The sequence below is a fragment of the Cygnus atratus genome, chromosome 12, assembly GCF_013377495.2.
Source record: "Cygnus atratus isolate AKBS03 ecotype Queensland, Australia chromosome 12, CAtr_DNAZoo_HiC_assembly, whole genome shotgun sequence".
NCBI lineage: Eukaryota > Metazoa > Chordata > Aves > Anseriformes > Anatidae > Cygnus > Cygnus atratus.
In genome coordinates this window covers 18,231,753-18,254,983 of record NC_066373.1, presented here as the reverse complement: position 1 = coordinate 18,254,983, position 23,231 = coordinate 18,231,753, and the positions used below count along the sequence as shown (strand labels likewise).

Below are 23,231 nucleotides of genomic sequence, written 5' to 3'. Positions count from 1 at the left end.
TTTCACGAAAAGGATTCAAGGGATAAAGAGGGTTAAAACACTTTGAACTAGAGCCCTGTTCTTCTGCAGGGATGTGGGCTGTTGTTAACAGAGTGCAAAGGAGGTGAAGAATCACAGAACTTCTCTTCACTAGCAGCAACAGCACTGATCCTGCAGGAAAGCATGTAGCACTCCTCTCTAGGAAGGAAATCCCTCCAAGGCAGTGCTGGAGCCATTCCTGCTCTCACTTCGCCTCACGCTCTGCATCCATGGGGCAGCCAAGCCCAAGGAGATCTGGTGAGGATACCACCACCGCACTGCCCCCACTGCACCCCATGCCCCTGCTGCAGCCATCACGGGGGGCGAGACCAGGGTGGCAATTCCTGTTACTGTGCAGATTGGACATTTTTCTTAGACTTCTATGTGCCTTCAAATATTACTCTCATAAACTGACTATAAACCAAGTAAGGACTCCATAATTTCTGAAAGAAACTTTTTTTTTTTTTAAAAAGAGGGATGGAAGTGTGGAGGGAAGAGTGTAAAAAAACAAAACAAGCAGGTATATTTCTTGTGGGATATGCACTACAGATGAAATGCAAAGTGAGTCTCACTCTCCCCGGAGGGTCTTTTTTCAAGAGGGAGAATAATAATAATGTAGTAATAATAAGCACTTATATAGTGCTTTACATTTTCAAAGAGCTGTGCAAACATCAACTAATGGGACATGGTAGAATAAGTAGTGTCTAAAATGAGTTTACGTACTGCATTATATTTTTCTACAAAGTGGTTGGGACTGTTTTTAAAATTAAATTCCCTTATATATTGATACTTGTGCAAATGGATTCTCTGCTAAAGCAGTGCAATAAAAACATTTTTGTATTAGTTATACTTCACGACTTGCATATTTCCAAATTCTGTTTCAAAGCAAATTGTTTACATAGCTTCGTAGTCAAAAAGCATATTTTGTTCTAAGAACAGTAGGTGTGTTAATCAAGTCTTTAGGATAATGCATCAGACACTTAGAGATACATGCCAGTGTTTTCTAAGAGAAAGTCATATACAAAATTTTAAAAAAAAGTATTAAATCAAAGGAAGTTTTTATGAGAGAAACTAGACAAATATTAACAGTTCTCCATATTCCTGCCCTGAAGACAGGACACGGCACATGGGGCCTCCTCGATAAGAGGCTGCCCAAATAGGACAAATGTCTCTATAAGGGACATTGTAAAGCAAGCATCACTTTCTAGTTTTTCCATGTGAATTCTACCCTATAAAACTAACTTTCTAGAACAGGGAAGATGAAACAACCAAAAAGCAAACCCAAATATTATGGCCTGAGCTGTAATACCAGTGTTTCATTTCACTTTTACCTATCCAGGACCTCAGCATTCAATACATTCACTTTCATCTCCAAGGGTCACTGTTATACCCTCTTTGCACAGAACCAAGACGGAAGAAAAAAATTGAGATAGAGAAAAGTTGAGACACACACACACACACACACTCATCAGCAGTCTGTGGCAGAGGTATGAAGAGGAGGCGGGAGGAAGCAGAGAAACCCAACTTAACCCCTGCTTGCCAGCCCGTAGTATCTTACTGCTGTACAAGCTCTCCACTCCTTATTATTGATAGCTTGCTTTGGAGCAAACCTAGGTGCTTCTGTCAAAAGCCACAACTGTTGCACTACAGCTGTATAGGCTCAGAACAAAAAGGCTGCACGAGACCAAAGTGATCGAAGAACATTTTTTTTCCCCAGATCGCTCAAGCTAAGAATCAAATGCAAGTCAGAAAAATGCATGCTGAATATATCTACCTTTAGGCATGCGCTTAACTGTAAGTATATGAGTAATCCCAGTGGTTTCAGTTTTGGGGATTTTAATAGTTGTATGGTTTTCATAACTACAGGAAAAACCCTTTCCAACAAACTGCCAGTGCGACTCCCTGTTGTACTACACCACAATTACTGGAACATATTTGGTATTTCTCAAGAGGTTCAGATAATGAAGAATCCTCCAAATTTTCTATTAGCCCAAACTTAGGAATTCTGCATCAGGGAGTTAAGAGCAGAACAGACAATGTATGTTAGGTATTGCAAAAGAGAGGCAGAAATATTTATGAAATTTAAAGCTTTTTTCTTTTTAGTAAGGTTGTTCGAGAGCCCAGACTGCAGCCCAACCAATGCTATTGCACAAGCATGCTGAGTTATATAAAGAGCTTTACTTTTACTCCTTTATCTGAGACATTTGAACATTTCTTCATGTTTTCAAACCATGTTTTCCCACATCTAAACAAGACTAATAACAAATAGGAAAACAGACAAAAATCCTATTTTATTCTTTGATGTGTCATCAGTTTAACACTGAATCACGAGCTTCTACCAAAAAAACAGAACAATATTTACAGTTGCAAGGAATTTTATTTTTTTAAAAATGCAAGGAAAGGTACAATGTCTAGGTTGCTTTGGGGGTTTTGTTTGTTTTCTTACTGGCAGACAGCCGGTTCTTGTATTTCTTATGACTACTTGTATTTCCTATGACTAAAAACAAGCAAACAAGAAAAAAAAGAGAGCCCTTTCGCAGCAGGGAAAGCCGCGTAAGTTTGCCACATCAGAAATATTCTCAATAAGAAAGCAAATGGTTGCAAGCCAGTGCTGCACTAATAGAGGCCATGCACACCGACAGCTAGGCTGGCCCAGGGACGCTTGCTCTGGACAGCAGTCTTTGTCCTCAGCAAGATCATTGCTACTTTGCAATTCCAGAAACGCTCATGAGCCTGTACATTAGGTTACTGGGCACAGCAGTATTTGGGTCAGCCATAGTCAAAATGATCAGAAAAGCACAATTTTAAATCAACAACAAGAACCGCAACTCACCATCATACAAGCACCCATTTGGTCTCATATGTGCAATGGCGACACAGCCTATGGTGAAAGCTGCACACGGATAATAAATCTCCCTTCTTCTTGAGAGGCATAATCTAATTTATTAGTGGCATTATCTTCACTCAGTCAGGGTAAAGAAGAGGATGGCTCCTCAGCCAGGTCTCCTCATGCGGGGCGGCTGCCAGGAGCTGAGAGCCCCCAGCCGAGCTCCAGCCTGTAGGGCCTCCCCTGCTCCCCCAAACAAACCTGGGCCCCCCACGCAGGAGCAGAAAGTACTGGTGGCACCACGGCACAGCAGATCAATGCTGCCACCAGCACACTGCGTGGCCTATACTACTGCCACCAGTGCACTGCCCAGCCTACACTGCATTTCACTCACAGCGGTTATGACACAACAAAGAGTAAAACGTGAACCAAAGCTGGCACTACACACGTGCTTCGGTGAGGTACTAAGGAGCAGGCTGGTGGTGCTGATGTACAGCGGTTCCTCCAAACCCACCAGGGTTTGTCCCCACCCTCCTACCCACACGCCGAGCTGCAAAAGGCATTCCAGTCAGGGGCTCTCCTGAGGAGGGGGCGTTGGAGGGTACTTTCTTGATATGACAACAGCAGTTTAAAAAACAATCTTCACATGAAAACAAACCCATTGGGGCGTGCTAATGCAAGAGAATCGAGTCAAGCCTGGCAGCAGACAGTAAGGCAGACAGAGGAGCAGATGCACACTGCCTAATAAAAGCCCACCGCTCCTCAGCAGGAGGGGAGTGCCCTCCTGCAAGCCTGCCACCCGCTGGGGCTTCCCAGCGCTTTCAGAGCGCCCCAGCAGGATGGCCCCACGTGTTTTCTCCTCCCTGTTCCGCTCCACAGAGAGCAGCCGTGGCCAGGGTCCTGCTGGCCCCTCCTGGCCCACCCAGGCACCTCTCCCAGCATGCCTGCAGCTGTTTTCCATACCACGAGGAGCAAAACCAACAGAGGCTGAGGAAAAAAAACTCAGAGGGCTTCCAGCTGGGGAAGAAGGCCAACCTGAAGCTCTCCCCACACAGCGAAGCTTCCTGAGGAGATGCAGGAAGGGAAGCAAGGCTGCTGAAGGGAATCCACCAACAACCTTTTCACAGGCTACAAATACTGGGAAGGCTTGGCTTCATTTTTCTTCAGACAGAAAGCTTCCACCAGACCCTGCTCCTGGAGGCAGCAACTCCTACACAAGCCATGCACAGCCCCCTTGGGCACCTCCCAGGGCTTTCTGACCTCCACCTTTAAGTCCCACTCCAAGTTTACTCACATTAAGATGAATAAAAACAGCAGCTTTCTTTTGAGCATTTATTGAGGACAAAAAAATAGCAACTAAAATAAACCAAAACAGAGCTTTAAAGCAGGTCTCATGTATCTGTTATTAAGCAGGAAATAAAAAAGCTTTAAATCAAGGGGACCACATCAATGGACTCCACATACAAGCATTAGGTGAGACTCAGTACCAGATCTGAAGACAAGCATTCACAGTTTTGTTTTAAAGAGGCTCAAAATACATTGTACCACACTCCCAAATGATGTTCAGAATCAAACTGAAAGTACTTATTTATCTTTAAGAAAATCCTTTCAAGGCAACAACTTTCTCACCCAGACTTGGCTACTACACTCTACATAAACATCAGTGCCAGAAACACACCATTTTGCCAAATAAATCTAGAGAAAAAAAGATGCCATTCACACACAGACCTCCTTCTCTACTTCTCCGTCCCAGGATTTTCAGTACTCTGCCACATCCCACATGCCCTCTGGGGGAACAGTCTGGTCAGTAAAAGCAAAGAAATTATGAAGGGCAAGGCATGCCATTTTCCTAGAAATAAAGGAGACCATGAGCAAATTGCCTGGCTAAAACATCTCCACAGAATTCAGCAATAAATAATATACAAACTTGGCATTACTGTGTATGTAGCTCAGTATCTCTTCACTCATCTGAGTAGTCTAACAAAACAAGATAAATTTGAACAAGAGCTTGAATAAGTAAATTAAAGCAAAGCTGCATTTGCCTATCAAGCAATTAGCCAGAAGGCTGCTGCTTTTGTCAGAAGGGAAGGCAGGCTGGTGCACCAGAAAAGCTTCCTTGCATGCATCTTGCAGCCAGGTTAGATGTTCTCAAAAAAAAAAAAAAAAAAAAAAACCACTACTATCTATTCCTTTTCAGATTTGTTTGTTCTCTCAGTCTTAAAATAAGAGTTAAAAAAAAATAAGGACACAGCTAAGGGTAAGTTAGCACCTGTGCCAATACTTTGCATCTAATCATCAGACACCTTCCATACTCAAATGCCAGCAACAGATTTCCTGGTTTGTTTGTTTTTTTCTATTTTATTTCTATCTTTCTCCACTTAACACTTCTGCCTCCCCAAGTATTAAGCTCACCCTTCCACTGTGTGCTTTCTCCACCTCCTTTAGCTTTTCAAGTTTTAGGGACAGGAGGTTGAAAGGATGAAGAATGCTGGTCAGTTTTGCTCAGGCATGGCTTGCCCCGTTTGGGTTAATGGCTGTTAAACATGGGCCATGTCTCTAGGGTTTCCCACAGTGCCATCAAGGAGCTCCCAGAGCACTGTTGCATCCCCTGCACCTCAAACATACCCAGGGGTCTGCTGGAAACTCCATCGGCAGTGACCCCACAGAAGCAGCAGGAGATAAGCTCTGCAGTATTGGGTGCTAAGTGACTGCTCCCACCAGATCTCTTCTCTGCTTTCTCCCTCAATTGTGACTCAAAACCAGAGAATAAAATCCCATCCCTATTGAGATCAGTGAAAAACACTGCCACCAACAAAAATAGGACAGAGGCTTCATCCCATAGCTGATCAATACCTAGACTTGCTCGTGGACCTCCAAAATCAACAGGAATCTCAGTTAGCATCTGTAGCTCTCCAGTAGATCTAGAAGACTTGAGCTTGCATCGCTGGTTTACATCTAAACACTCAAACAAGCTCCAACTAACATCAAGGGACAAGCTTCTACTTACCCTAAAAACTGGAGCAGCATGTCCTAGATACTCCCCCAGTGAAGGGCTTTGGCTCTGCAGGGTACCAACCACCCTCTTTTCAAAGGGCACAGCAGATCTTTATTACCACCACCTTGATTAACACTCAGTTGACCACCATGTGAGACAAGTCCCAGCAATAACCATGCGAAGGGCTTGGCTACCTTCCCTCCATGGCAATGCAGAAAAACCTCACCCCAGCCAGGTGAGGATCATCAAGAAATACTCAGAGCTGCTAAATTAAGCACCAACCCTGCTGGAAGTTGCCTGGGGTATCACTCCCATCTCTGAATTATCTGTAGGCAAATCCTCTGTAAAGCCAGTAACAGCTTCTGTGAGTCCAATCAACTGAGTGGTTAAACTTGTGCATTCAGCAGGCAACCAAGGGAGGGATGTATTTTAATGGTAGATGTGGAAACAAAGGAATTTTGATTAGCCTTGGGACTGGAGGGGGTAAAAATACTGTTTTAGGATTTTCCCAGGATATGCATATTAAGAACTTGTCTTTTTGCCCTCTGTGTAATTTTTTAATATTTGGAAAGCAGAATTAGGCCACATTTGACCAAACCTCCAGAGCCTTGTAGGAGCCAGCAGAGACTGGAGCACAGCGACTTGCTAACTCTTGTGCTTTTACCCATAATGGGGTTTCGCTGGTGAGCAGCGAGGTTTTTGTAGAGCTATCGAAGGCTTAAAAAAACCTGCTTCTCTACAAGCAGGGACCTTACCTCTGCTTTGCTTTAAAACACGTGCATATTGTTTGCTTTCTCTAATATGAACTGGAAATAACTTCTGCATCAAGAAACTCCAACTGTTACGCTTCTGAAACAGCCTTCCTTATCAGCACCAGGCCCAAGGAGAACGCGACTGTTGGCAATGCTGTGCAGAGAGCCGAGACCAGCCCCACCAGAAATGCCCAGGAGAGCACGAGACCACGGCAGGGCTCGTTTCTGCCCAGCAGAGCCACACAGGTCTCCGCCGTGGCTGTCCTCCACCAAGACGACACTCCTCTGCCCCCACGGCGGTGTCATAGCCGTACCTGCTGCTCCGCTGTGGTACCGATCAGTCCTTTACTGTTTGTTCAGCTCTTGAAAGTACTGTAAAGCATTCGCCATTCACCTGTCACACAGCACAAACTGATCCCTTTGAAATGAAAATCTAAAAGTAAATGTGTTAGTCAACGTCTGCGGCTGCAACAAGCACCAATGCCAGAGCGAGCCTCCAGGCAGGTAATTCACTGCAACGCTAGGCTGGCGAACAACACTATGTTTTATTTAATTAGGATGAACAGAAGAGATAAACCTCACAGCAGGGCGGGTAATGACAACATTTCAAAAATAATTCATGCCCAGGTAACAAAAGGGCAAATTTCAATTACATAAAAAGCTAAAAAGTTGACTTAATACATCCAAGGGGGAAAGTGAAAAAAAAATAGTAATCGTACTGCATGTGATTAACAAGTGGCATTTACAAGCTCTGCAAATTGGTCTTTCTGTTGCCTAATCTGCGGTCGGAAAGGAGAAGGTTTTAAGCAAATGCAAACAATATAATGAAGCTACTTATCGCAAGACTTGGCTGGGCACTGCGGCACTGCCCAGCGCGAACCAACCACCCCACGGCCCCACTCTGCCGCCACCTGCCTGCTCCCTGGCCCCATCGGGTCCCTTTTCATGTTTGAGAAGACAAACCATGGCAAGGAGTTTGAGCTTGAGCCTTCTTTAGCTGCACATGTCACAAGAGACCATTTACAGTGTCTCCCCACCCTTCTGCTCTCTAGAATAAAGTGACTCTGCTAAACCACCCTAATTCACTGGAGTAAATATATCCACATATATATATATAGGTGTTGTCAAGGAGATGTAGTACTTAAAACTTTTATTACCTTACTTATCTAGGAGAAGTAACCGGCTTTCCTACATTTACTACCGGACAGCAGAAAAGAAGATGTACAGGAACCTAGTTCTGGGTCTAAAAGTATGCTGAGTAAATGTGGGCACTGCAGAAAGCTCAGAACTGGCTCTCACTTGGCTACAACACGCACCTGAATCCTCATAACCCACGTACTCTAACGCATGCACAACACCAGACCATCCCCTCCAGCACCATTTGTCAGTGAGGATTTAGCAGAAGTCTGTAACAGGCTTTATATTATTAGTATTTCATTACTCCGGTGCATTTAGTAGGATACAGCGGAACATAATAGCCATCCTTTTTCAGAGGCATTTAAGGAGAATACTGATGGAGTGATGAGGGGTTGGTGTAGGCATTTTTATAAGACAGTTCAATTACTGTGGGTAATTAATAATCTTTAAAGAGAATATTAAAATAGAAGAAAAAAATTACTGTCTTTTGCAGATTGCAGGCTAACAAATGAGACCAAGAGATTACTTAAAACAAACAAACAAACAAAAAGAGAACAATGTGTGTTGTGTTTTTCAAATGTTGTCATGATCTAAAACATTGATTCCCCAGATTGTGGGGGGGAGGATAAAAATGAACAAGTTCAATAAAAATAACTGAACAAAATTAAGAGCACATTATCAAAACTGAAATAAATATTAATTCTACAGCATGAGAAAGCATCGCCATTCACAGAGCCAGCAGGTGAGGGAGGTTGTTTAAAATGTTTATTCTAACAACTGAGCATTGGGTGCCACCCCAAGCTCACAGCTTAGTGGCTTAGTTCATTCAACCAGGCTGAAAGCACTTACCCAGGTTTAACATAAAAGTTAATTTGGCACCAAACAATAGATAAAACCAAGCCAAAGCCCCATCTATGATAAGACAATTTGTGTTTACACAAGCTTAATGCATCTACAAAACATCATTTTTATATCCAATTCAGAGGATGGCATGAACATCTGCTTTCACTTCAAGACATTAATTTTCAATTATTGAAGAAAAACAAAATAAATCCTGACAAATTACTGGTAACTGTGGAATCTTTTGTTACTCTATTAGTTTATAATAGTAATTTAGAAATCCTACAATTAATGTCCTAACAAGAGCTCTCTGATTATTTTTTTTTGCATGTGTCATCTGAAGCAATTCAGTAATGAATGATGTTCTGTAGCTTGCACTGATTTTACAGGGATACTTTTGAAGGAAAAAAAAAAGACGTTCTCTGAGAGTCACTGCTGCTGCTTGGTATTTGCTTTTCATCAATGGCATTAGATGCAGCATCACTAAAAACATGAGAATTCTATTTTCTCTCCATTTGTATTTAAACCCTTTGCACTGCCTTTTCCACCCTTTTCAATTTTTGGCCACATTTATTAGTTATGCTTGCCAGGACCAATGGGAACAGACCACAATTAAAAGGTGTTTGCACACAGGCATGAGTTTCAATCAGCAAAACCAGTTAAATACCACACAGATCCTGTCCAGGAAACCATACCGGAGGGAGAAAGAGGAAGGAAAATGGGACTTGTGGAGTTCAGGGGAGAACGCTCCTAGGCTTGTATCAAAATACACGCTCAAAAATTAAAAACTGCAGGCTAATCCCTAAAGGCAATGCTCGCTATACTGCATGGATTCAAACGTTCTCATGGCACCAGCCCCACGACGAAACACCAACATCTCCAATTATTCCTAATCCCCCAAAAGCTACACTTGATAAAGAACAATCAAGAGTGTAATCTTATTTGATATGAGTTTTATCAATTTTAGCTGCTGCTTTCACTGTATCAATAAAATTCCACCGAAACTTGAATGAACTGTAAAATTAAAGGATAATCGCACAAGTCTCTTGTATTTGGCAATTATGATTATACTTGTCAAAATTTAATTTGTAGAATGTACTGTTCCAGTACCTGCAGGTTCTTCTCTATCAACTGGGAAAAAAAGAAAATTATATCTTTAAGACAAGTATGAAAGACATTGTTACTTCCACAGTCAACTCTGTAACTGAGCTCCGACATTGTATAATTGACTTTGCAAGCAGAACAACAGCAATATAACAAAGAAAATGTCAGTGTTTTCACAGCGCTAATCTATAGCACTAGGAGGGCCTCCTGCTGTCAGCCAGAGCTGACAATACAATAGCTTTCAAAGGGATATTACCATCACGCTTTTATTCTTGACATCAATCAAGACAAAGAGAATCCTTTTCACAAGACATTAAAAATCAAACCTTTGTATGAGCAGATAGGTAAAACAGCATTCCTTTAAAGAAGATCATTCATAGCAATCAGCTAATTGGAACTCAGCAAATGGCTGAAGTATTTTTATTTACTTTGCAGATAACGAAGTAGTGAACGACCCCTTTTTTTTTTTCCCTTGACTGACACAAATGAGGCAGGTAGGGTGTGAATCAAAAGTTTCTATCAGCATTTTTGCCAACTGAAAGCGAAAAAATATGACAGCAATTCTGCAACTTCAAGTAGGATAACAAATCTAGACTTAATTAGTGCATTCTTTTGCAAAACAGTTTGATTACTGACTAGCACGTTTATGCACAAAACACCCTTGCAACCTGACAGCAATTTGCAGAACTGTCAAATTCGGCAAGCAAAGTGCATCTGATGCTGAAAACCTTGTGCCAACGCCAGCCCAGTCCTCACAAACTGGCTCCAAGTCATTCTTCGATGACATTATGTGGGACCTGAAACCTACGGCTCTCCTACCAGACCTGCGCGTTCCGCAGCCGCGCTTCCACAGAATTGCTTCCAGAGGCACTGGGCTGCAACGCGTAGCTACAGTTTGATCAACAGGCACCATTAACACCTGCCTCGCTCCAGCCTCACGGCGAACGCGGGAGGCAGCTCTCCCCAGAGCCGATGGCCCACAGTGAACTTCTGAGGGTGCCCGCGTGGATGTGGCTGGGACCGCTCGTAACGGGGCATGGGGAACTGCTGGGATGTTCTCTGCTCCATTATGGTCTGGGGTTCAAACCTTGTGGTTTTAACAGCACTAAGGAGCGTACAGCTCTCCTTGCAGAGCTCTGGCAAAGCCACCAGCAGATCAGATTACTGGCAACAGGGCAAAGGAAGCTCCTGTGTTGAGGAAAAGTACTTTTATGGGCCTGGCTATGATGTGAAGGACAGCTTCAGAACAGGCAAGTGCGTGACTCCAAAGCCACTGCCACCACGTTGTCCCCGAATGGTTTATCCTGCCAGCCAACAAAAGCTCGGTCCCTCCTACTTCTGTTCTGCCCTGCCTGACCCGCAGCAACCTTCCTTGAAGCCAAGGAGAGCCCTGTCCCCAGCAATCAGCTCCAGGGCTGAGTGCCTTGGGGCCTGCACAGCCAAACCGATGGTTCAACCAAATCAACAGCGTGTTGTGTTGCGAGTGATGAATCCGCACCAGGCGAAATTCCATGGCTACTGCTGGAGTTACAGCTGCAGTAATTATTGCAACTTTCTGCGAGGCTGAACCAGATGCCTCATCATACAGACCGTGGGGCCACAGGACCCCCAGGTTTGCAGCCATCCAGTTCTGGTTTACAATTGCTTAATTTTAAATTACGTGGATCTAAAGAGTTGTCAGCATTTGATACTTCTGTCAGAGTCGGTTGCTTCTTTAATGTCGAAGACAGCATCACTCACAGTTAATGCGCAGGCAACTTGCCTTTTGCATGCAGAATCATCCCTTTCATTACAGGCACACACCGATTCTATTTTAGTATGTAATCTTTCTGAATGAAAAAGGATGCGCAAATCTCACTAGTGGTTAATAAATACCAAGGTTACTATACAAAGTGAAATAAATATACAGAAAAGAGAAAACCGGCAAATTGTTTGAAGTCCTAAATGCTACACGCATATCCACATAATTTATGCTTGTTTTCTTCTCAGTTGAATTGGGAAACCTGTGACCTCAGAGTGCCTTTATTTATTACATCTCAATTATTTCCATGGAAACGTGTACTGTGGCAATCTACTGGGTTGCCAGCTCCCTAGACCACAAAATGTATATGATGGACTTCTTAAAAGCAAAAGATACGTATGGGCATAAGAAAAGGAAGAAATTCTATATCCTGTATACATATATATGAGTTGCCTCCTATTATCGAAAATTTCACCCACATTCAGCCCATTCCTTAGATTCCCTATTAGTCAGCTCATGCTAAGACCTGTAATTTACAGCCAGTTTATACTGAAGCTGAAAACACGTTTTTTGTGCCTAGAGACTAGAGGAATATTTAGAATCTCTAGGAACCGGGCTTCACCCAGCTTCCTGTTGCAAAGACATTCTAGATATTTCTACATTGCATGGAAAACGTTTCTTGGCTGTGACTTGCCAATAAGTTACCTGCTTCAATTCATAAAAATGCTCTTGTTAATAGCGACCTGTTCTATCTTAGAGTTAGGGATAAATTTTTGTTATACAGCATCAATAGCTTGGGAGAGAGATCACTGCCTGAAAAGTAATGAGGTAGAAAACAAACGAATAAACGTAAATATCTAATACCGTTATGTAACAAGGTGCCAGCGTTTATTAACAGGGCTTCTAGAGCGCATATGGTTTCACTGACGTTCGGCTGCGTCCCGAATGTTAAGCGTGACACTGAAGCACAGAAAAATACCCCAGGCTCCAGAGGCCTGCCTGCTCAGGGTGATCTCAGTACCCGGGGAAGTCGTGACCCGAGGCCTGGGTGGCTGTTTGCAGCCTGCGAGCCTTTTCGTTTCCAGCCACGTTATTTCAGCACATCTAGAAATCGCTCCAGCTCTGCCCTTTCTCCTTCCCGCGGGCTGCTCCCTTCTCCTTCCCTCCTTTGCAGGGGCCGCGAGGGTCGCACCGCGCTGCACCGCCACGCCATGCGGCGGCCGCTCGGCACAGGGCTCAAGGCGACGATGGGTCGGGGGCAGCGAGTAAGCTTTCTGTGTGACGACCAAGGGCTTACTTCACAAAAACTTCACAAACATTTGAAGTCTACTTCCATTGCGATGTGCTGAACCGAGGGTACCTCGGAAAGAACATAAAATGGCCCCGGATGGGGTTTCGATCCCTGCGTTAACTGGTCGATGAGCCAACCCAACGCTAATTTGGTCCAGCCGCGAGATCTTTAATTACGAATCGCTCCCGAGTTTTTGCTTCCTGGCGGGCACCCCGACCCCTTTTGTGCCTCCACAACAAAGCCCCGAGCGGCGGACAAAGCCGCGGGGCCCCGCGGCCGGCAGCCCCCGGAGCGGTCTCCCCACAGCGTCCCTGGGCTCCCCGCATGGCCCGTGCTGCTGCGCGGGGCTGGGCGCCGCGCCCGTATTGACTGACGCCCGGGCCCGGCTATTGTTCCCGCAGTCCCGAGCAAGTCGGCGGCCCTGCAGATGCCCCGGGCTGCAGCCGCCGGGTCTCGTCCTCCCCCGCCTTCACGCCGCGCCGGACGGCCGGGCATCGCCGCCAAACTTTTCCCTTCGCGGGCGGTGCTGCGGAGCTCCCCGTGTCCGCCACCCCGCCGCGCCCCCCCCCTCCGCCCCTCCGCCCCGCACCGCGCCCGCCCCCGGCCTCCCGCAGCCCTCCGGGCCCCGCCGCGGCTCCGCCCGCCCCCGCGGCCCCCGCAGCGCTGCCTCCCGCCGCGGGGCCGGGGGCCGCCATTACGCGAGGGCGCCGCGGCCGCTGCCCCGCCGGGCGGCACTCGGCCCGCCCCCGGCGCGGGGCGCGGAGCCCCCAAGATGGAGGGCGGGCGGGCGGCGGCCCCCTCCCGGCCGCCCCCCTCGCCGCCCGCCCGCCCGGCCGGGCCCCGGGGCGGGGGGGATTCGCAATCCCCGCCAAGCCGGGCCCCGGCCCTGATTGGCCGCGCCGCGGAGGCTGGAGCGGCGGCGGCGGCGGGTGCCCGGGGCCGGGCGGCGGGCGCGGCGCGGCGCGGGGCGGCGCGGGGCGGCGGGCGCTTACCTTTCACCGAGCGGGGCTTGGCTTGCTTCCTCCTGGACATGTCCGGGCGCCGCTGGCTTGTCCTCCCGGCCGCCGCGTCTTCCTCCGGCCCTCCGGCCCCTGCCTGCCCTGCCCTCGCCCTGCCTCGCGCCCCTCGAAACTTTAGCTCGGCTCCGCGAGGCGAAGCGGCGGCAGCGGGATCGATTATTTTGATTTCTCACTTCTTTTGCCTGTTGCAATGCGGCAAGTTCAACTCCTCTTTCCACCCCCTCGGGCACCTAGAGGTTCTCCCCCCGGGGAAAAAAAAAAAAAAAAAATCACAGGCGCAACAGTTGCAATTTCTTTTTTTTCCTTTTTTTTTCTTTCCTCCCCTTCGATGTGCAAATAATGCCGAGCCCCTCCGCGCCCCCACCCGCCTTTTTGTTCTCTTTAAAGTTTGCAGGCGCCCTGCGGCTCTCAGTCCGGCTCGCACTTTCAGAATAATACAAAAAAGCCGTGCGGGGCTCCGGAGGGGGGGGGGGGGGGAGGGCGCGGGGAGAATCAGCGTCTAAAAATAAGCCCGGCGACGGCCCCGACAATGCGAGGCGCTCCGGGGGTGCGACCTGGCTGCGCTTTTCCTAAATCCTCCCCGCGGCCGCGCTCGGCTCCCCCCCTTCCCTCCCGGCTCTGCCCGCGGGCTCCTCTCCCTCGCTGGCCTCCGCCGCCCGGCGGGTGAGGCCGCCGAGTCCTCCTTTATTGGGGCCGAGGGGCGGCCGCCCGGCGCTGTGCCCGGCGCTGTGCCCGGCGCGGAGCTGGGTGGGCTCCCCGCCGCCGGCCGCGCTCGCCGCCGCCTTCCCCTGCGCGCACGCACTTGGCGGCCCGAGGTGAGCGCCGCTTCGCATCGAGGTCGGGCCCGCTAGCTGCCTCCATGGGTCATCCGCTGCGAGGCGGCACCGCTCCTGCCTTCATCGCCGCTGCCGCTGCTGCCCTGGGTTTTTATTTTCTTTAGCTCTCGCCAGCCTCCCTCTCTTTTCTTTGTCCTGGCTCCTTTTCCTCCTCCCGATCTTGCTGCTGGGGCTGCAGTGCAGACACACATAATAAAGCCAGGCTTGGCTGGAAATGTAGCTGAGTCCCAGCAGGAGGATGTGAGGAGTGGAGTCCCGGCGGGGGAGCGCTCTGATCCCGTAGGGAGCCCCGCGCAGCCTGCGCCGATCAGACGGAGAGAGAGCCAACAGCACCGAGCCATGGACGGCCCGGGAAATACAGCGGCCGCCCGCAAAACGCGGACCCGCCGCCAGCGCGGACCGGACTCGGCGCCGCCGCCGCCGCCCGCGGAGCTGCGCGGAGCCGGGGGAGCTGCGGGAGCGGGGGGGGCTCCGCCCGCGGCCGCCGCGGCTCCTGCCAGCGGCGGCCGGGGGGGGGCCGCCCGGGCTGGCTCGGCCGGGCTGGGACGAGCGGCGCCGGGCAAAGTTTGCGGGGCTCGCCGGCAGCCCCCTGCCGCCGCTCCGCGGCTGCGGAGGGGGAGGAAGGGGCAAACGGGGCTGCTTCGGCCGCTGGATGCGCGGGGGGCTGCGGGAGCCGGGGCGGCCCGCGCCTCGCCGCTGGGAAGGCGGGTTTTGGGGGGGGGTCGTTTTGCTTTTCTAGGAAAATCCGGAACGGTTTAAACCTTGTCACGCTGGGCGCCCAGCGAAGCCCCCGGGGTCGGGCAGCCCCGCAGCGCGCTGCCACCGGGCAGGGGGGTGCCGGGGCTGCAGCCTGCCCTCCTGGTAGTCCTCGGCGCTTGGAAAGCATCTTCCTGGGGGCTTTGTTTGGGTTCGGGGCTTTCTTTGGCTTTGTTTTTCTTTTTTCTTTTTCTTTTTTTTTTCCCCCACACCGAAAGAAACCCAAATAATTCCGGAGTGAGTTTGTCGTTTGATCCAGTGAATTCAGAGTGTAACTGTGAAGACGTTTGTTAGCACAGCATCAAATTTCGATGGATGTTCAGTGGTGATTTTCTGCTTTCTTAAGGTTTGTCAGAAACTGTTGGGTTTATTAATGTTATAATAAAGGTTTCCAGTTCCCTCCTACAGTATCACTCCACATTACCACCACGGACTGGACATACAGTAACGAATGTTTCCTATAACACCACTCTAATTAAGATACACTTCCTCTACATCACTGCACTAAGCATCATCAAATTGTGGGGTCAGGAAGGCTAACCCAGGAGAAAGAAGGATTTTTAAAGAGCCTGTGGCCCCAGTTCTGACACCGATACAAAATGGGGATAAGTCTAGTCAGCAGAAATTCAGCATTACAAAAGCTGGTGTGATACCCGTCTCTATAAAGACATAACCAGAGCTGACGGGGAAAAAAAATGTCATGATATTTGTATCCTGAAAAAAACAACTATAATCATTGGCAAATTTGGTCAACGTGACCCTAGATTCATATCCGTTCAGCATCTCAGTTGGATCAGGAACTGAATTACTTCTGTTTCCTCGTCTTATTGGAGAGCCTTACTCCCCAGGCTATCAGATTGTTTCTGTTCTCTCACTGGCCCAATGAATATTTAATTATTCTTACAAAGCAGAACAGCTTCAGCAGGACAGATTCTCATCCAGAATGTGCCGGCAGTTGGGCACTCTCGGAGGAGTTCAGAGACCCACATTCAAATCCCTGTGCAATCAGGCAAAGAGGGGATTTCAACCTTAGTTGTACACGTTCCACTTGGCGAGTAATTCACAAGCCCCGTTACCGTCCTCAGTCCCTTTGCCATCCATGGCCCTGCCTTGAAATTCTCCATGCTTTTTTAAAAATATTTGTAAGTGCCCTGATTAAAATGAAGCGTTTCTACAACTTCTTCCTTTTTTAAAAAGGAAAAAACCACTAAGAAGCCTGTATGGTTTTGTTTTAAATGAATGAACAGAAGCATTTTTCACCTTCTCTCTTGCCAGAGGGCCAAAAAGAAGGTTTATATGTGAGCGAGCCCCTACCTGGTTCGGAGCAGCTGCTGGCAAGGTGAGGAGCCCTGATCCGAGCATCCCAAGCCCCTCCACTGGAAGTGGTACGCGTTTACTCTCACGTCTGTCGTCAAAGCTGCAGCACCCTTGGAACTGCTGCTGTCCATGCTGGCACCTCCTGAAAGGTAGGCAGTTTATAGCTAGAGAGAAAGAAAGTGGGAAAACAGGTTCAGAATTTTCAAAAACTAAGTGTAAATCCGTCCTTAAGAATAGCACTTGTGTATATAATTATTAATTCATCCCTCTCTATTATCTTCAAACCCAGAAAACACAGCCTTCCTCTAGGCCCTGCTCTGTAAGCACATCTTTGTCCCACAGAGTTTGTCAACACGTGCCTAAGCGGTTTGCAGCTTGATTTTTGCGACGTGCCAGTCCCGTGTGCATCCCCTCCAGATGTATGTATAGGGCGTGGGTTCGCTTCCCCCCGCCTTGTGGTCCTGCAGCGGCTCCTGAGCAAAGAAAGCCCAGAACCATGCCATGGCGCCCAGAGGAATGCAGAGCTCACCCATCTTTGCTCCGTTCCCAGCACCAGCACTTAAAATCGTATCGTCACTCAAACAGGTACATTCCAAAAACACTAATAACAGGGGAAGGCTTCACAGATTTTATTAAAACATTGAAGGCAAATGACACCAGCCTGTGTGCTAATTTAATGAAAATACATTTAATAATTCAATTTAAATATGGTAATTTAAGAGGGCAGTAAAAATACATTTTGAACCTACTATCAATCTTGCTTCCTCGCAGGTGCCTTCCCTCTTTATTCCGGGAAGTTTAATGAAAGCACAAAAAGCGGAGCTGATCTCTCTGGGAGAGAACCGAGTGCCTTCCCCCGGCTCTGGCCGACTTCCGTGCTCGTTGGGGCAATTTGGATGCCACTTTCTGCTCTGGGAAACCCTCATGGGGATGCTGCTGGTGAATATTATATATGATGCCGCTGCTGGTGAGAGGAAACCCATCCTGGAACGCGGGGGGACCCCCGAGCTCAGCACAACTTGTCCAAAGCCGGGGTTTGCTGGCGGTGGCTACTGACACCTTCCCAACATGCAGCACCTCCTCCATTTCCCACCAAAGCCCAGCGAGGTCCCACCATGCTCACACAGAGGTGCTGAGCCCCAGTCCGGGGGGACGTGGTGTGCGTGCATGTGAATTTTAAAGTTTGGTGACATTTTCAGGAAGATGCTATCCGCAGCACTAGTGAAAACCAGCTCTTTTCTCTTTGGAAGGCCCTTACAGCGTGCCAGTGTCTCGTGATATTATTCCACCCACACCTGGTGGAGAGCATCCAGAATATTAGCACTTTGGCTTAAGTTTTCTCAAAGCAATTATGTTTAAGACAGAGAAAACATCAGCTCAGGTAGTTCTGCCCTGGCAGTGGTATAGGAAACTGATGGCAAGGCCATACAGTGGGGCAATGCAGGCAGTACCCCCAGTATCTCTGCAGCATATAGAGTTATTGGCATTCAGGACTGAGAGCAAAAACTTACACATTTCTTTATATAGGCATAATTATTTTAAAAGTCTGTCAGAATTAGCTTGAAATTACAAGTTGCATAAAAATAGTACAGTTGTGTGAAAGCAAAAATAAAAACTTCCTGAAAGCTGGGGTCTTCACGGGGGACCTTAGTTCCCTTAGTCCTGGAGTTAGGCATCCAATGGGCCGAGCCTGCTTCAAGAAACACAGCCCCAGTCAGGATTTAAACTTTCTAAAGTTGAAAAGAGGAATATTTTCAACCCATAAAATGACACTGAACAAGCAGGCAGCACAGGGAAAATCATCATAATTGTGAAGCAGAGAATCAACCTTGAATTAAAGAATGTGTCACACATGTAGACATAAGAGATGCTTGTAACACCTAGGAGAAATGTGGCAAAATGCGAACACCCCCAGAAAAGCCAGACAGTGCATCTGATCAGAAGGTTTACAGGCAGACAAAAAGACCAAGCAGAGCATGAAGGGACAGCAGCGAGAGCCGGTGGGGGTGCCCATCTCCAGCCTCAGCAGTGCTCGAGGGGCAGGAGGCAGCTGGGCAGAGCCGAGGTGGGCGAGCACCTGAGCTCTCCATGGCAAAGGCAGCCAGGCACACGCAGGAAGCTGTTAAAGGCCTGGATTAGTTCTTAAAAAGAGATAATGTTTCCAAAACACATGGCACAATGCACTCATTCAGCTGAGAGTCAAATGTCACAGTGGATACAGCTGCAAGACAGTGTCGCTCTTTATTTACAGTAAAATATGTCAAATGGGGAACACAAAGGCATCGTCAGGATAAACATGGGACTGGAGCACACAAAGGCAGGCGGCATCCACAGCGCATCAGACAACCTGAATAAAAGCCCCGACTACAATACCAGCCCAGTTTCTATGGTGTTTGTGAGTTAATGCCTCAGAACGTTTTACATAAATAAATAACTGGCATCCCACGTTTCAATCACAGCAGAGGACTGACACAGCCTGAAATTCAGGCTACCGAGAGTGGCAGAGGCAGGAACCAGAGGCGCTCCGGAGGGAGGACAAACACAGGGAGGAAAGGCTTCATCCGAAGGGCTGCTGGTGTGGCTGCAGGCAGGACCCAGCGCCAGTGAGCGTGCCACTTTGTGCTTTGGGAACTTGCAGTAAAAAAGGATCAAGCTGTTATCCAAGAGAGCTGAAAAACAAAGGGGAAGTTACACTGCGAAACATTTTCCCGTGCACAGAATTACGCGTGCCACGTGTACCGGCATTACAATTCATACATTTGTAATGATGATGGTGATTTCAAATTCTTTTTCGCCAGTGTCTGGCACTTACCTCTATCAATCATTTTTCCTTCTATTAAAAAAGACATAGGACAGTCTAAAATCAAGACAGAGTAAGTGGCGCAGTTCGTGGCACTTTCTGAAAAATACTATCATACGCTGGCGCTGAATTTAGCTCAAATATCCCAAAATACCCATCTGTGGAGGAGTCGCACATGCACACTCCTGCACAGTTACAGGAAAACAATCATTACCGATAACAGTGCTAAAGATACAGGCCATGCGGTACCCTACAAACACAAACAGGTATTTTTCCCCTTCCATCGCTCGCTGAGCAAAGTATTCATTTCAGCCTCCCTTCCAGTTAAGTGCCCCAGGAAACGGTGTGGGAGTCAGGCAGAGGATCCGTGCTTCATGACAGAATCACCTTCAGGACCGAGGATTTTCCAGGCTCTACATCTGCCTTCTGAATGTTCCCATAAAAATAACTTATAGCCTCATAATGTTACTTACTAACTTATGATGTTTACTATTAAAAAAATACTGTGTTTCTGTACTTTTAATCACAACTCAGAGAAAGTATTTCTCTATCATCTACTTATTCCGGATCCCTTCCATTTCTGTTGGACATGGGTCTGCAGTGCTTCCCAGAGGACTCGTCTTAAGGAAAAAAAAAAACAACAACTTTGCAACCTGGGTTCATGAGAAGGGCTGAAGCCGCCATGTACAGGGGTGTGGTGGGCTGCCTCCAGCTGCTGGCTCCTCTGGTCTTGGGCCATCCACTTCACCTCTCCCCCTTTCTGTTTCCTCATAAACCAAACAAAACCAGCAGTCTTTGGCCATTATTCTAAGGCTGCCAGCATTGGTCTGTCAGATGCTGCTATTTCTTCTTAAGAAAGCACGCACCAAGTTGAGAGGCTGCCCCTCTGCACAAAAACCTTCTCACCATCAAGAACATCTCTACTGAAGAAACCATCACCAAGGAGCTTTTGGCAACTTCTTGTGGTTAACCCCGGCGGTACGAGGCTGATGCTCACCACCACGCTACAACACATCCCAGTACTGAGCCGTCCCTGCCAGAGGACGAGCGGTGTCCCCTCTGCTGCGGTGGAGGAAAGCCAGACCCAAAGAGCAGCTTCGTGTTCCACCAAGGGACTCAGGGACGGGCCGACAAAGTGCTGCCGTCACCTCCTCTTGCAGCTCCTTCCCACTGCACCAAAGAAAAGAAAACTGAAACACAAATCAAATCCTATTCTACAAAATTAATAGCTTTCACTTGCTTCTTTCCTGTGTCTGCTTTCCCTCTGTAATTACACACGAAGACACGGCGTACTGCACGGTGCTATTGATGAACAAACCCCGCAGCTGCACAGGCAGACCCCCAGGCAGTTCTGAAAGCAGCGCTTTAAAGAAAGTTGGTTCTTTAATATTAAGATATTTATGGTCCCCCCTCTGAATTGATGTGATAACGGCGATGAGCTTGTGGTGGGGAGCAGGTGGCACTGTGAGAACACGCAGTTATTACTCTTGTGAAAAAGTTCTATAGGAACTAATAGAAAATTATCTCCTCACTATTGAACGATGTCAGATGAAGCCAAAAACCCAGGGAAAATATCTCATTCTCTACTAAATTCAGTAAGATTTGTCAAGTAGTTTCCAAAGAATCAGACCAGATTTTTACGGATTTCTCTGTTTCATCCCTCCACAGGGTTTTTGGAAGGGTCACAGAACACTTGCCTATTATCAGCCCTACTGGTGCCCTGTTTAAAATCGCGTGGTTGGCAGCATTTGCTCTTTTCTTACTAGGGTTCCTTTCCATCTATCAGTGATAACGGCTTACAGTCAGCTGGGCAAAACAGGAGAGGCCAGGGGATATTAAGAGAGTGGGGTTTGTTTACATTTATTTAAGGGACTTTTCTTTACGTCCTAAAGTACATTTTTAAATGCAGCAGCGCAAATTTTCAAAACATACATAATGCCCCTTGAAACAACCGACCTGCTGTTTGTTTCTTTCTATTCGCTTAACTTGCTGTGCTGCTCACAATTCTTGCTGTAGCCTCCAAAGAGGCCCTGAAATCTCAGGGCCCTGGCGCACGGCACTTCCCAGAGGCAGACGGCGAGCTGCCGAAAACCCCACGCTTGGGCCCGCGCGGTGCTCAGGACACCGCTGCTGCCCAGGGGCCAGAGGGTGCTGCGGGGCAGCCCACCGGGGACTGCGGGGCGGCGCTGGGCTTTGTGCCCTTGTTCCACAGTTCGGCACCATCACGGGTATCCTCGCCTCGTGCCAGCGAGGCATGGCACAGCAGGACACGGCATGGCGTGAGGCCAGTCTGAAGGCCGCCCCGCTCCCCCGCAGGGCACAGCGGGGCTCGCTTTGGCTGGCGTAGGCAGCCAAGCCCAGCGCAGCCTCTGGCTTGTGAGCCACCTCCATGAGGGACCAGCACGATGTGACCAACTGGCGTCTCTTCTTGAGAGGGGAAAACACACCCCGGTGAAGAGACGCCGCGGGACGGGAGCCCGGTGCCTTTCTGCTTTCGTGCCCGCCAGGGCAGCGCGGGGGGGCTCTGGGGGCAGCGCGGCGGGGAGCAGCCGGAGGGGCACGAATTCCTGCCGGCGGCCAGCCTGGCGGGTCATGGCAACCGGAGCTGGGGGAGGAAAATGAAGCAGCGGGAGCTGTGAGAAAGCGGCGGCACGGCAGGGGGAAGAGGAGGGCGGCAGGGGAGCACGCAGCGCTGGCAGCTCTAGCTTTGCAGCCGGCGGCAGGGAGCAGCGGCCAGCCCCGCTCACGCGAGCGCTGCGCCATCCCGCCTGGCTCGGCCGCGCATCGACCGCCTTCATTCACGCCAGCGACAGGAGCCCGTCGCCTCCGAGGCGCAGCCTGCTCCGAGCACAAAGGGGCTCGGGGATTCAAGCAGCACACGCGGGCTTTAGGTTTGCGAACCCCAAACGCTCCCAGCACGTTCCCAACAAAAGCCGGCGAGGCCGAGAGCCCGTGGCGGCACCGCCTGGCACCAGCCCCCTGGGGCCAGGGCACTCGCTGTGCCCGTGCTGGCAGGGACCCAGCTCTCCCGCGGGCACATGCGTCTGGTTTGAACCACATGGGCAGCACAGCGACCCCGCTGCCGCACGGAGCCTCTGCTGCTCTGCACAGGGTGCACTGCCTAAAATTAACCGGTCCTCGCTAACGACGATCGCACTGCCGCTGGATTTTGGGACAGAAAACTGTTTTACTGCATGCGAGCGTTGTTTCTCTGAGTGAGGAAAATTGTTAATCAAAGTGCAGAGCTGCTACGCTAGCCGTACAGGTACATTAAATGTCCAGTTACTCGGTGATGAATCTTTAATGAAGTTAATCTATTTGACCACACTCTGCTGGAGTCACACCCTCACAAGCCATCAATAGCAGAAAGATGCGAGGTTTCCACTAGCCCCCTTTTGCAGAGTGCTGTGTGAGCCTGGCTAAGCGAGGGCTGGCTCCTCCTGGCGCCACACGGGCCAGCCAGGCCTCGGGGAAGTTTTGCTCACGCCGGGGATCCCACGTGGGCTCTGCGAGGCGCTGCCACCGTGCCTGGCACACGCAGCAGGCACCGCACTGGTGCTCTCCGGTGAGGTCAGGCCAGCTCAGCGCTGGGCTCCTGTCGACTTCCCGTGGAAATGAATTCCCAGTGAGTTCGGGCCTTTTCAGAACCTCACCTTTAGTATTTTGGGAGCTGCACAGATGCAGCGCCAGTTTTCTTTTTTAACATACTTTTCTACTTTTAGCCATGAACATGGTCCTCTCCTAATAAGAAAAAAGGGTAAGAACCCGGTAAGAGCCGCAGAAGATGGCTTCATCGCA

General features: G+C 48.9%; 1 protein-coding gene and 1 long non-coding RNA gene across 3 annotated transcripts in view; one reads left to right on the top strand and one right to left on the bottom strand.

Annotated features, from left to right (window-relative positions):
- ZNF423 (zinc finger protein 423) overlaps positions 1 to 13,986 on the bottom strand; it is a 213,494-nt gene extending 199,508 nt beyond the window's left edge. Inside the window, exon 1 of one of the 2 annotated variants that reach the window (XM_035543590.2) lies at positions 13,698 to 13,986. In XM_035543590.2, coding sequence (XP_035399483.1) covers positions 13,698 to 13,737 — 40 coding nt within the window. In that variant the 5' untranslated portion in view covers positions 13,738 to 13,986. Of the gene's footprint in view, positions 1 to 4,573; positions 4,599 to 13,697 lie in introns of those variants that run through there. The other variant, XM_050713242.1, reaches the window with a different exon arrangement.
- Positions 13,987 to 16,611: 2,625 nt separating this feature from the next.
- LOC118246403 (uncharacterized) lies at positions 16,612 to 17,546 on the top strand. The gene is made up of 3 exons (XR_004778153.2): positions 16,612 to 16,782; positions 16,976 to 17,218; positions 17,405 to 17,546. It is a non-coding gene; the product is annotated as an uncharacterized LOC118246403 (long non-coding RNA).
- Positions 17,547 to 23,231: the final 5,685 nt, after the last annotated feature.